We start from the raw sequence: 13,870 nt of genomic DNA on the forward strand, positions 1-13,870 counted from the left end.
GGCTTTCTTTTGAACATCAATGACTGAAATGTCGCTCGCGAGATCGTCTTTGCCAAGCATTTAAAATTTATCCATAAATTTCCACCCTCTTGAAAAAATTCACATTTTGGACAGCAGCATTCATGTCAATATATGAATTTGTAAAAGATTTCCATAAATTCCATCTGATTGTAGTTTAGTTTCTATCATGCTTATAAAAATTACTATAAAACGATCAAACTTTCAATTCAGACAGTGAGCTTGACTATGTTAGTTCAGTTGGCTATCAGTCGAAATCCGTCAAACCAATCACAATAAAGCAAAAATTCAAATGAACCAATTGTAAGATAGCAATTGGACTCCCTTATACGTCCGGCCACCCTTATTATCAGTCGAGACCATTCCAGAGTGTCCACTGATCTGGCTATTGACCAATAAAATAAGCGTTTTTGACCTTCATAGACTCCTTTATCCGTCGAACCAGTCAAGCCACCCCGCTTATCAGTCGGTTATTCCTGGTCAATTAAAATTCAACTGATCTGGTTACCAACGAGATATTCATTGGATTAGTCATTAGTTTTCAATAATAAATAATGCGGGATTTTTATCACGAAGTAAATGCGATAAGAAAATAAGAATAATTAATGAATTTTTAATTAATATGAATAGGTAATTTTTGAATTTCAAACATCAGTCGCGCGACGGATTTGACATACTCTAGATCCGCCCCTGCTTGCGATTTATTAAATAACAATGACATTGCGCTTGCTATTTAAGCCTAGTTCTCATTCATCGTAAAACGTCGGCGATAGAGCTTTTGCGACGTCGGCGAGCGCTTACTAGGGACCTTAAGATTTTACGACGCGCTTTTCAACGACGCTACTTGTGCGCGCACGTCCTGGGGCGAGACGCGTCGGCGTGGATTATAGATTTTGATTTAAGTTTTTGACTGCGCGACGTGTGTAGCTTCAGCAACATCATTTTAGAGTATTTAAAAATGTCGTCATTCAGAAATGCAAGAACTGCTATCGCTTTTGCCTATGATGCAGCTTTAATTAATGACGAGGAATTTGTCTTACTATACGATGCTTGCCGTTCGAAAAATCCTGAAATAATGCACAATGATTATCCATCATTTGATCTGGAAGAAATAAACGAAGTTACCTGTTCTTTGGATTTTCGTTGTAAAAAGCACGAAATACCGCTGTTGCAGATGCTTTAGGTTTGCCTTACCGATTCAAGTGCAAGCAAGGAACAGTTTGCACTGGATTGGAGGCTCTTTGCATAGCCCTTCGTCGTTTTGCTTATCCTTGCCGATACAGTGACTTGGTACCTCAATTTGGTAGATCTGTGCCTGAACTTAGCATGATTACCAATTCTGTGATAGATTTTATTTATGAAAGGCATGGGGAAAAAATAACAAATTGGAATCACGATCTACTCAGTCCCAATAACTTGAAAATTTATGCTGAAGCAATTCACCAGAAAGGAGGAGCTTTAGACAATTGTTTTGGTTTTATTGATGGCACAGTGAGGCCAATTTGCCGTCCAGATGAAATGCAAAGTTTACTATACAATGGTCATAAGAGGGTACATGCTATAAAGTTTCAATCGATCACTCTTCCTAATGGAATGATAGCCAATTTGTTTGGACCAGTTGGTAAGCACATCATTTGACTAATATCCTTATGTTTACTTTGAATTTCATTTAGTTTTTTTGTTTTATAGAAGGAAAAAGGCAAGATTCTGCTATGTTAGCCTCATCAGGGCTACTGCAGGATCTACATATATATGCCTTTTACAATGATAAACCCATGTGCTTGTATGGTGATCCAGCCTACCTATTACGTATTCACCTACAGGCACCATATAGGAACAGGCAACTTACAGTCCACATGCAAGAATTTAACAAATCAATGAATGCTGTAAGGATATCAGTTGAGTGGATTTTTGGGGACATAATAACCTATTTTAAGTTTCTTGATTTTAAAAAAGATCTAAAAATCAGCCTTAGTTGTGTTGGAAAAATGTATATAGTGGCTTCGTTGCTTAGAAATGCTCTGACCTGCTTGCACTCAAATACAACCAGTAAATTTTTTCAACTTGAACCACCTTCACTTCAAATGTACTTTTCCTAATTTTTTAAAAGCTGTTATTTAAAATAAATTTCAAAAGCTTCATCATGTGATTATAAAGCCTATCAACAATAAATAAATAACTGTTTAAAGAAAACATATTGTGTACAAGTTAGAGACATTGTTATCTCATTTCTCAACCAATTTAGCCAAAAAGGAAATCAGAGCTTGCCCTTGTTGTTGTTGTTGTTGTACCAAAAGCAATTGATTTTGTTGCATTTGTTGGTTCTGCTGTCTTTGCATTTCCATAAAACTCTCAAATTGCTTGTTTTGCTTTTCCATAAGTTGCTCCTTGCTTTCTTTTTCTGCTGCTATTTGTTGCCTCTGCAATTCCAGTCTTTCTCTTTCCAAAAGCAAACTGTCCTCTTTTATTTTTCTCTCTTTCTCAGCCTTCTCCTTTAGGAAATCTAAGGTTGAGTCCCCCCCTCTTCTTACTTTTTTCTTAACCGGACCCTCATCATTTTCTTTTCTCTCCTTGGTTTCTGCTAGATGCTCCATGGCTCTTTTTCGCATTTCTTCTGCAGCTATTTTATCAGCAGCAGTTTTCTTCCTTTCAGCAGCATTAGCTTCAGCAGCATTAGCTTCAGCAGCCACAACATCATTTGCCTCCTCTCTAGCATTAATTTCCTCTAGCAAGTCATCCAACTCATCATGTTCTGGAGAAATTCCACTTGCAGCTCTTTCTTCTCTCTCCTTTTTACGGTAGTTGGCTATCAATTTTCGCATGCGATCTCTAACTGATCGCTGATCTACTCGAAAGCATAGATGGTCATGAAATTCCAACTTTCTGGCAATGCTGTCCCACAACTTTCCTCTTTCGATAGATTTCTTCCTTGTCTCAAAGATTTGTGACACCACTACCTCTTTGCACAATTCAATGTCATGTTTTGTAGTCCATTTCATCACAAAGCCAATTCTAAACAGAATTTAGACATGATGAGTAGGAATCGAGCAATATACAAGGTCAGTTCTCTTAAGTAGAACCTGAATGAAAAGGGTTAAAAGTACTAGTATAATATGCTGACATATCTAATTCAGTATAGATTAGAATTATTTGGATGTATAATATTTCATACATCTTTTATTACTTTGCCGACTTAAAAGTTAAAGTTCACAGAGTGACTAATGCACATTAAATATCCAAAACTTTATAAGGGCTTTATTCCTTCCCATACTTGAAAAAAACAACATGATAGCAGCAAAGAATACATGCTTTGATATTGATTTGATTAAAATTATCAATATCTACTGATATCCTAGGATTTTATGCCCTTTCTGACCAAAGAAAAAAGTTTAACTTACTGTGAACTTCTTGAGTGTGATGCTTCAGAAGTCATACTTGAAGTAAGAATTGCCTATTACAAATAAAATTTGAGTTTACAAGATGTCTTTGAGATTATGTTTTATTATAAATTTTTTTACCAAATGTGTATGGCTTGGCAGTTAGGCATTTTATCGTTTGACAGAAGGAAAGCACATTTTCACTTACCAGAGAAGCAGAAATAGGACTTTTCAACTTTTTTACTTTCTCCAATTCGCAAGATGGTCTTCCGCTCTACGACTCCAAAACAAGTAAAAACGCCGCGTCGTACGCGTGCAAAAAAAATAAACGACGCTTGCACATGCGCATTTGTCTTAATTGTACTTCCGTTCGCGTTGTTGACAAGCGCGTCGTAAAATCTTAAGTCCCTACTATTAATGAGAACGCGTTAAAATTTATGTCGCCGATTTTTTGTGACGAACGCCGAGCGTCGGCGCTGCCATCGCAAGAAACAAAACGGTTTGTTTCTTGCGATCATAGCCGATCATTACCGACAACTTTCCATAATCTAGTCCAACATGGCTGCTCTTGAAAAAAGACGAAGAATCAGACTTTGTTGAGTCATGCTCATAAACCACAAAAACATGTTAAGGAAATAGTATGTGCGTAGTTTAGTTTATCAATGTATCCGTTCCCACACGGCTAAGAGCCAAGGAACAGTTATTGACGTTAGTTAAATTTCCTTATGTACCATATATAGCTTAAACAGAGGAACTACTCCGACCAATAATAATATTTGTTGTTTGTAATAAAGACTATAAATGCTGCTCTGTAAAACAATAAAATCAGTTCGATCATTAAATTCACTCGTGGTTGTTACTGAAGGTATAGAGTATATGAAGAAATAGATATGGCGAGTAACTCGAACACAACAGACTTCGATTCAGTGCAAACATTAAATGTTCTTGCTGTTAAAGCAAAGGACGATGATAGAAGCTTTATGGAAATTATTCGTGAATTTCCCACGATATACGACAAGCGAACAAACGGTTTTCGTGACAAACGAAAGAAAGCTAACTGCTGGCAACGAATAGCTGAATTGCTTGAAACTACAACAGAAGAAGTGGAAAGGAGATACAAGACTATTCGTACTGCATTTTCTCGTTATCTTTCAAAACAAAAGTTAAAGTCTGGGTCTGGAGTAAGCGATATTCCAAATATTGATCAAAGGTTCGAGAATCTTGGATGGCTTACAATCCATATGACTTCAAGACAAGGGACAAGTAACTTGAATGTATCACTTAGTCAACCAAACATAACCAAAGACAGTGTCTCAAATATAGTTACACTTGGTGCAGAAGATCCCGACTTGGTTGAAGAGTTATCAGATAGAGAAAATGATCAATATGAGGAAACTAATATAACATTAGATATATCTGTAGATGACAATTTTCAAGACGAAGCAACTGAACAAATTTGTGATGTTGCAGAGGAAATAAGAGACACAGAAAATGGGACCCACCAAAAGCAGCCAATAAAAAGGCAAAAAAGAGATGGTAGTGGTACGAGCTGGGTTGGAGCTAAAATCAATAACAAAATGCAATTGAAAAAACTGATGAACAAATTAAAGAAGCCATGTCAAAGTTGGACAAGTCCTTAAAATGTTTGGAAAACAGCCAAAAAAGATAAACCTAATGTGGAGAATGATGAAGACTACTTTTACTGTTTGAGTTTAGCCCCCAGACTGAGAAGGCTTGATGGAAAAAAGAAGGCTTTAATTAGGAACTTAATTGAGAAGGCTTTCATGGAAGTTGAGTATGGAGGTTTTTCAAATCCAAATTACTTGAATTCATTTCCAACTTTTGTTGGTTCTGTGCCAAATAGACAAGCAAATTATGGGAATAATTAAAAGTTTCATATCAGCTATTGTCAAAACAGGTTTATATCATTTAGTTTGTTATTTGATGGATAAGACATTTACTTTATTTAGTTTCAGAAGAAATTGTTGCTTACAGTAATAAAACTTCATTATTTTGTGTGATTACCATGAAACTACTCAGTGCACTAACTTTATCTAATTTTCCCAAAAATACAACTGTAGAACTTTCAAAGATATTAAATCAAATATAAGCACTTCTAGTTGCTCTAAAATAATCATTTCCACACAAAGGAAGTTACTGCACTGTTTAGTTTGTTGATAACTCAGTTTTTAGCAAGTAGAGTAAGATACTCATTAACTCATTATTGTTTACATAGTTTAAAATTAATGTTCATAATACATGTTAGTTTCAAATATATATTTTACAATGTCTAAAATCTTGCAATGCAGTGTAAATGTTGTAGATAACATCGGAGTCAATAGTCCTGGAGCAAATAATTTCATTTGCCATCAAGCATAAAAAGATGTTGATAGGATAAATTTTAACTCAAATGCTTATTTGCATACACACAACTATGCTAAATTATGCTGCAATGAGGTTGGCTTTTTACAAATAACTATCACTGATCTGTGAATAAAAACCATGTGGTCAACTATTGTAATAACAAGGCTATTAACAACTTAATAATTTTATTTATATGAAACCTGAAATTAGTGGTGCAGATTATGGTTAGACTATACTCCAGACAATATGTCAGTTAACTTTAAAAACTATTAACATAAGTGACTTGCCAAGATAAGGATCCGTCTTTGCTTGTAAAATATTTCTTGAATTTTTCTCTAACTTCAATAGCTTCAAAGGAAGATCTATTATTTGCCCTTCCAACTGAGAATGCTTCCATTGCACCATTATCACCTGATGTAATGCTTCTCCAGTTACCAGGTACGATATTACCTGTAGTATCTTCAGCATCTACAAAACCAGCTGGGATGTAATGGGCATTGTATGTTAGCTGTAAATAATTATGCAGGCATAAGCATGCTTTTATAATCAAGTCAACTGTTTCAGGCTTGGCTTTCATTGGGCGGCGAAAAATCCTCCACCTTGCTGAAAGGATGCCAAAACTGTTTTCTATTGTTCGTCTGCAACGACTAAGTCTGTAATTAAATATTTCTTTATCTTGTGGTAATCCTTTACCACCATATGGCTTCATTAACCATGGTTTGAGTGCAAAGATTTCATCGGCTACAACAACATAAGGCAGTGTATGGCCAACAATGGAACTGCAGGATGGAACATTTAATTCATTATTTGACAAAGCTTTGCCCATTGCTGAATTATTGAAAATTTGTGCATCATTGTCTCTTCCATTATTTCCAATATCCACCAATGTAAAACAGTACCTAGCATCACACATGGCCATCAATACGATACTATAAAACTTTTTGTAATTAAAAAAATTAGATCCACTATTAGCAGGGCATTCAATTGCAATTTGTTTTCCATCCAATGCACCTATGCAGTTTGGAAAATTCCACTGAGTAAACATTTCATTTGCGATCCCTTTCCATTCATGCTCAGACTTTGGAGCCTTCAGGTATGTGGTACATAAAGAATTCCATATTCCACTACATGTTTCTTTTATGATATTACAAACTGTGCTTTTTCCAAATCTGAAATTAAAGGCTTGGGATTGTTGGGAATCCCCCGTAGCTAAATATCGCAAAGTAACGACAAGTCTTTCTCCTGCAGAAACTGGTATTCTGCTGTTGCATTTCTGTTTTGTAATGTAGGGGGCAACAAGATTTAATAGATGCTCTAGCCTCTCTGGACTCATTCTTAAAAACTTGAAAAAATACTCTCGATCGTGCAATTTTAACTCTTCAACCAAAATATGACATTGACTTTCCTGCTGGCGTTTCTTCAACATTTCTCTTATCCAAAACCTTCTTTCGTGGTTTGTTTAATCTGAGTAAAATTTGCTTTTTCCTTATTAACAAAACCAATAAATACAATTGAAGCTGCACAGAAATTACAATATTCAATTTCAGATTAAAAGGAGCCATTTTTTTTTCTCAAAGCAATCACCGACCATCGCCGATGGTGAGCGATGCTTTGCGATTAATGAGAACACAAGGCCATCGACACCGACCATCGGCGATACTTGCGACGTTTTGCGATGAGAACTAGGCTTTAATAAATCGCAATGACATAGCACTTGCGATTTATTAAATAACAATGACATTGCGCTTGCTATTTAATAAATCGCAATGGCATAGCACTTGCGATTTAATAAATCGCAATGACATAGCACTTGCGATATAATAAATCACAAATAAATTGCACTTGCGATATATTAAATGGCAATGACATTGGACTTGCGATTTAATAAATCGCAAAAACAATGCACTTGTGATGTAATAAATGACAATGCAATTGCACTTGTCATTTAATAAATTGCAACAATTTTGATGCCTGCAAGTCAAAATACAAATTAAATTGCATTAGAAACATAAATTTTTTTACAAATGGCACCCCATAGAAGCAGCCTTGTTTTGTGACAGTCTAGAGCCTGTCCTTAGAGATATGGACAAGAAAAAATTACGATTGGCCAAATTAAAAATTCAGCAATTGTTATATGAATTAGAATTTGAATGATACTATTTTTTTCCACATAACGTCAATCTAAGAAAACCTGTTCAGTAATTTATAGAATATTATTGAAAAACATAAAATAGCAAGCCTGCTTAAAACATCAATTTTCTTGATAACTAGTTCATTAATAATGATACTCTTTTGCAACATATTTACATTTTGATTCTAATGAATTTCACTGACCAGGTTGCCCACAATTTTTTTTATTTTTCCAAACATACCAAACAATGTTTACTTTGACCTTCTTCTAACACCCCATTGCCAGTCAACTGCACCTTCATTACTGAAGTATTCAGCAAATTGTTCTCGAACACACTTGGCCTCTCCTCCATAATTATTAGAGTCACCCATACATCTGATTTCTTTCAACCCATTTATATCATTTTCATGATGTCTCCAATCACCAGGTTTTACTCCACTTGGACCATCTTGATCAGGAAATGTTGGAGGACAATAGTGCTTTGAATCATCATCATCATTTATTTTCATCAAAAAATTGTGCAATGCAACTACAGCTTTTGTAATGGCAATAACATTTTGCACTTTTGCAACAATGGGTTTGTAAAATACTCTAAATCGTATTTTATATAAATCGTAATACCAAAAGTATTTTCTATTACTCTTCTAGCTTGACTCAATCTATAGTTAAAAACAAGCTTCCGCTTACATAAGTCGGAAAAAGGATATGGCTTCATCATATGCCGCTTCAAACCAAATGCATCATCTCCAATAAAGACAAATGGCAACACTTTCGAAGAGTTTGTTATTCTCCTATCTCGTGGTATAGTAAGGAGTTTATTCTCTCTGACATGTCCAAAATTACTGTTTGCATAGACACTACCATCACTTTGTCCGCCACTATCTCCAATGTCAACTAAAATATATTTATAATTAGCATCACAAACTCCTAGTAATACAATGCTGTGCGTCTTCTTATAATTAAAGAAAGAAGATCCAGCTCCAGCAGGAGCAAACATTTGAACATGCTTTCCATCTATTGCTCCAATTGCATTTGGGAAATTCCAATGATTTTCAAACTCACAAGCAACTTTTTCCAAAGCAGTTTTGTTAGATGGGACTTTTAGATAACCTAACCTCACCAAATTGTTCCAAATTGCATGAGAGGTTTCTTTTATTATCCTACCCACAGTTGGATAATAAAAACCTACCCGGTAACCAAATATCGAAGTGTAACACACAGCCTCTCAGATGGGCCAATAGGTTCCCTCATTTTGGTGATATTATTCTTTATATCAGAACCAATGAGTTTAGGCAGCACTTCAAAAGTGCTTGGAAGCATTCTGAAGTAGCTAAAGAACATTTGATGGTCATAGAGTTGTAAATCTCGTACGAGTAATTCGTATTCGCCCTTCTGTTGCCTTTCCTCGTAAAGTTTATGAACCCTAAACCTAGCACGCTTTCTCTTCACTTTTTGTTTTCTACGATATGAGTGCAGCAGCAAAGATCTTCTTCTCAAGATTAAATATAATAGGTAGTGATTATGTATGGCCGCCATGTTTTTAAAGAAAACCGTCTATTCCTATTCATGCATTTCCATTGCTAAAAGAATCGTCGCGAAATTTTTTGACGTTCGTGCATAAAATCGTCTAGTGGAGATCCGCCTTAAGACCGTTATCGCTATACAGTGTGCACTATAAAGGCCAGTTTATGCTTCTTACGACATGTGTCGCACGACACTCTGGCTTGTGCAATCTATGGGCACGCGCCATCCGACAATCAAATAAAGCATTTATAGTAAACAAAATAGCCCATGCAACAACCGCGCGAAATCTGCATACAAATTTAAAATTATGTTGACATTTACATCAAGTAGTGCATTGGCAGCATTGTTAAAATTCTTTGTGAATCAAATGAATTCATTTCTGCTAAAATGTCAGGCGAGGAAGAGCTCGAACTCGAGGAAGAAATAATATTGCTGTTGTTGCAACGAAAAAGGAAGCAACATCGTAAAAGACGATGGTGTGTCCGTCTACTTCATCAGTCAAGAAAAACTGAGGGAGAGTTGGTGCTGGTTCAACAAATGCGTGCTATTGATGAAGAAATGCACTTCAAGTATTTTCGCATGTCAGCCAACCGCTTTGATGAGCTTGCTCACAAAATCAGACCTTTTACTAACTATGCCAGAACTCACTCTAGTCCTGTTGAACTGAAGGAGAGACTTGCAGTGACTCTCAGAATTTTGGCATGTGGTGGATCACAGCAAAGTATTGCAGCCAGCTACCACCTTTGATCAACGACTGTTTCATGCATTGTTTCCGAAGTATGCAAAGCAATTTGGAATGCATTGAATAGAGAGTTTGTAGGTTGCCCTTCTGGGACCTCTTGGAATGAGATTGCCCATGATTTCTGGAGGTTATGGAACTTTCCTAACTGCTTAGGTAGCATTGACGGAAAACATGTCATTATCAGAGCACCCCCAATCTTCTGGTAGTGATTATTTTAATTACAAGTCAACCCATTCAGTTGATTTGATGGCTGTTTGTGATGCACTGTACAACTTTTTAATGGTTGATATTGGAGCATATGGGCGAGAGAGTGATGGAGGTGTGTTTAAAGAAAGTCGATTTGGGGACAACCTACTACATGGGAGATTACAATTGCCATCGCCCCAAGTGTTACCAAACACCAATATACCTGTTCCCAATGTCTTTGTTGCAGATGCTGCTTTTCTGCTGCATGTTAACATGATGCGACCATACCCAAGTAGGCATGCACAACAGATACATCAATCACATTTAATTACTTAGTCTACCATTTCTTTATTGTATGAAAAAAGGATGCCACAGATACTGCAAATGCTTCCACCTAGCATTTATGATTTTTCTTGTTAGGCTCTAACCTCACTGAATCAGAAAGAGTTTACAACTACAGGCACTCCAGAGCAAGAAGAGTTATAGAGAACTCATTGGGAATCTTGTGTGCTAGATGGAGGATTCTTGGACGACCTATGGAATTTCATCCACAAAAGGTAGTTGATATTGTGAAAGCATGTGTTGCTCTTCACAACTTCCTCTACAAAACAGATGCCTCAAATGCTTCCACTTCTCGATATATTCCATCAAACTTCACTGATACAACCACTGCTTCGCTTGACAAGTAGAAGGAGAATGGAGGAAAATTGTTGCACATGATACTAACCTACTAGATATGAGGCGGCTGTCCAATGCAAGGTCATCACGTGCTGCAATAGCTGTTTGAAATGACTTAAAGAGTTATTTTATGTCAGTTCATGGGATGCTGACATGGCAAGCAAATGTTGTAAATAGAGGATGTTTGAGGTCAAGACCCTGAGCATATTTTCATTACACTTTTACTAAATTATTTAAATAACCCTAACAAATATAAATGTTAAAAATTGTGTTTATATTTTTTGTAAATTATAGGTACATGAATATGAATTCATAACATTGCAATGGTATAGCCTGCCAGATAAATGAATTCTGCTACTAAAAAATATTTTTTAGAAATCTATTAATTTTATTGTGAGCAAAGACAAAAATATTTACTTAGCATAAAATATGTAGGCTGGCTACATTTGTAACATTGCATGCAGCATTAATATGAATGCCCTCCAGCATTGTTATAAAATACAAAACTTGATGATTACTACATTGAAATATAGTTTTTTACCATCCATATTATTTTGCCCTTAGCTTTTTCAGCCAAAAACCTTCACAATAAAAAAAGCTATTTCTCTTTACAACAAAACTAAGTTGAATATGTCTTAATTTATCTCCACGACACATTCACTGCATAAATACAAAGTTTTATTAATTAAAGTCACTACTGTAAAGTTTCTGTTCTATTTCAAATAAAATTTTATTAATGGCAAATTTTGCTTCTGATTTCAGTTGTGGTGGAAGCTTCTTCATTGTATCTCATTTCCTCATTTGAGCTATGAGCTTTTCTTTCTTCTCTTAATGATTTTATAGAGTCCAGTCTCTCTAAGAGTGCTGATGTTGTCGGTGAGGCAGCTCTCTTTTTGGACCTTTTAGATGAGGATGGTGGCATCTCACATCTGTCTGAACTTAGGTCTCTCGGATAGCCAGGACAATTGCTTGTGAAGGAGGAGCAGTGCCATCACAGAGAGAGGTCCTGGAATGAGGGGTACTGGCCCTGGAAAGAGGGGTACTGGGCCTTGAATTAGAGGTGCTGGCTTCTGGAGAGATAGATTGCAAGTCTTGTAGAGATATAGTTATTAAACTGGTAGGATCCTCTTTAGCACCCGAAAGTTGAGCCTCGATTGAATAATCTTCTGTACGGCCATTCTCAGTTAGATTCTATATATAAATGTGGCAGTGTTCACAAAACTACATAATGGACATGAACAACTAATCCCCTCTAATGCTTACCTGAGTTACCTCTGATAATGAAAAATTCAAGTCAGTCGCACGATGTTTGATAAAGCTGTCTAGCTAATGACAACTACGACAGGCTAATGACAATAGCAGGTAAAATTTTTCCACCAGGATCACCACTCTTCGATTTCAAACGCTTTTTGGCTTTCGTAAATCGGTCCTGTATTATCTTCCATTTTTGTCCGCAAACAGCATCATTTGTTTCAAGCTTTTCGGCGATTTCCTTCCATGAATTCGTAGTTTTTTGTAGGTCTTTATAATCCCTTCTAGACAAGTCATATATATGAGGGTATTTCCTAACTTCTTCCGCTAATCTTTTTTCGAATCCATCCGTGATTTAATATTTTTCCATATTTGTGATAAACATATGCTGGGACAAAAACAAATGACTAACCACGTCTGATTAGATAGCCAATTATCTTGTGCGACAATTCGACAAAATGTCTGCGACATAACAACTTTTTGCAAGGCGCACGTGTGCGATAATACGGTGAAATTACGTCAATTGTTACTTCCGTTTTGGTGATATGACGTCATATTCCTCCCGCGACATGGCGCGCAACACTTGTCGCACGAAGTATAATAAGCCTTTAGAGCGTGACATTGTGGGTCTTATGTTTTACATGTTGTACAGCTTTACCATCTACAGCGAGTGGTTCGTAATAGCACACAAATTCATAAAATCTCTCTACACTACGACATAGCTAATTGATTTTTGCTCGACTTAAGGAAACGGGTTCAGACACTGAGTTATCGTGTTAATGTGACAATTGATTGGATGCCTTATTTTAGCAATAGTTTTTCTTACTATATTCTTTTCATTTTATAAAAAAAAATGTGCATATTTATTTGCGAACTAGAAAAACGACAGCCAAAAGATTCAAATCTACGGTGGCCCATAAGGGACATGCTGCAATTATAAAGATTGCTGCAAATAAAAAAAGTTGCTGCAAATTAAAAAATAAGTTGCTGCAGGCTATTGTACGGTGGCCGACAAGGGCAACGAATTATTAAGCTTAACACAAATTTAATAAACTCAACACAAATGTATTAAGCTCAACACTGACGTCATAGACATACCTGACACACACACGCAAAATGCGACACGCAAATCGCAAAGCTCAACAATAGTGCTATTGCTTGAAAGAGAACATGGCGTCGTTATGTCGATTTGAACTTTAAAAAATCGACTAAACAGTTACGGATTGAAAAGCCGCAATATCATATATGATAAAACATTGGTAAGGCAACGTGTCAGTGATCTATTGGACGGTCCAGATTGTGTTGGTGGGTACCGCTCGATTTGGCACACACTTAAACTCGAAGGAACTCAAGTTCCTTGGGATTTTGTTGAGCGGATAGTAAGTGAGCTTGATCCTGTAGGTTGTGCTGAACGTAAATCAAAACGATTAAAAAGAAGACAATTCGTTTCTCCAGGCCCAAACTATTCCTGGCATGCTGATGGATATGACATCTCAATATGGCAGCTCAAACCATATGGCTTTCCTATCCATGAGGCAGTTGATGGCTGGAGTAGAAAGATAATGTGGCTTAAAGTTTTCAGATAAAACAACTTTCCTG

General features: G+C 36.3%; 3 protein-coding genes across 3 annotated transcripts; 1 reads left to right on the top strand and 2 right to left on the bottom strand.

The window, feature by feature from the left end:
• Positions 1-1,744: 1,744 nt before the first annotated feature.
• LOC124448379 (GRB10-interacting GYF protein 2-like) lies at positions 1,745-3,056 on the bottom strand. Its single transcript, XM_046999388.1, has one exon. The coding sequence runs from the start codon at positions 3,015-3,017 to the stop codon at positions 2,244-2,246; it is 774 nt and encodes a 257-aa protein (XP_046855344.1). The 5' UTR covers positions 3,018-3,056; the 3' UTR covers positions 1,745-2,243.
• Positions 3,057-6,018: 2,962 nt separating this feature from the next.
• Positions 6,019-7,185, bottom strand: LOC124449227 (protein ALP1-like). Its single transcript, XM_047000168.1, has one exon. It carries the CDS (start codon positions 7,183-7,185, stop codon positions 6,019-6,021), a length of 1,167 nt encoding a protein of 388 aa, XP_046856124.1.
• Positions 7,186-10,392: 3,207 nt separating this feature from the next.
• LOC124448381 (putative nuclease HARBI1) lies at positions 10,393-11,057 on the top strand. The gene is made up of 2 exons (XM_046999389.1): positions 10,393-10,634; positions 10,763-11,057. Exons 1-2 carry the CDS (start codon positions 10,403-10,405, stop codon positions 11,029-11,031), a joined length of 501 nt encoding a protein of 166 aa, XP_046855345.1. The 5' UTR covers positions 10,393-10,402; the 3' UTR covers positions 11,032-11,057.
• The last annotated feature ends 2,813 nt before the right edge of the window (positions 11,058-13,870 follow it).

This window comes from Xenia sp. Carnegie-2017, unplaced genomic scaffold (genome assembly GCF_021976095.1).
Source record: "Xenia sp. Carnegie-2017 unplaced genomic scaffold, XeniaSp_v1 HiC_scaffold_23, whole genome shotgun sequence".
Taxonomy (NCBI): Eukaryota; Metazoa; Cnidaria; class Anthozoa; order Malacalcyonacea; family Xeniidae; genus Xenia; species Xenia sp. Carnegie-2017.

Coding starts and splice junctions, on each gene's coding strand:
- LOC124448379 (XM_046999388.1), bottom strand. CDS start 3,017: ATGAAATGGACTACAAAACATGACATTGAATTGTGCAAAGAGGTAGTG.
- LOC124449227 (XM_047000168.1), bottom strand. CDS start 7,185: ATGTTGAAGAAACGCCAGCAGGAAAGTCAATGTCATATTTTGGTTGAA.
- LOC124448381 (XM_046999389.1), top strand. CDS start 10,403: ATGGCTGTTTGTGATGCACTGTACAACTTTTTAATGGTTGATATTGGA. Junction 10,635..10,762: donor CATGATGCGACCATACCCAA/GTAGGCATGCAC, acceptor TTTTCTTGTTAG/GCTCTAACCTCACTGAATCA.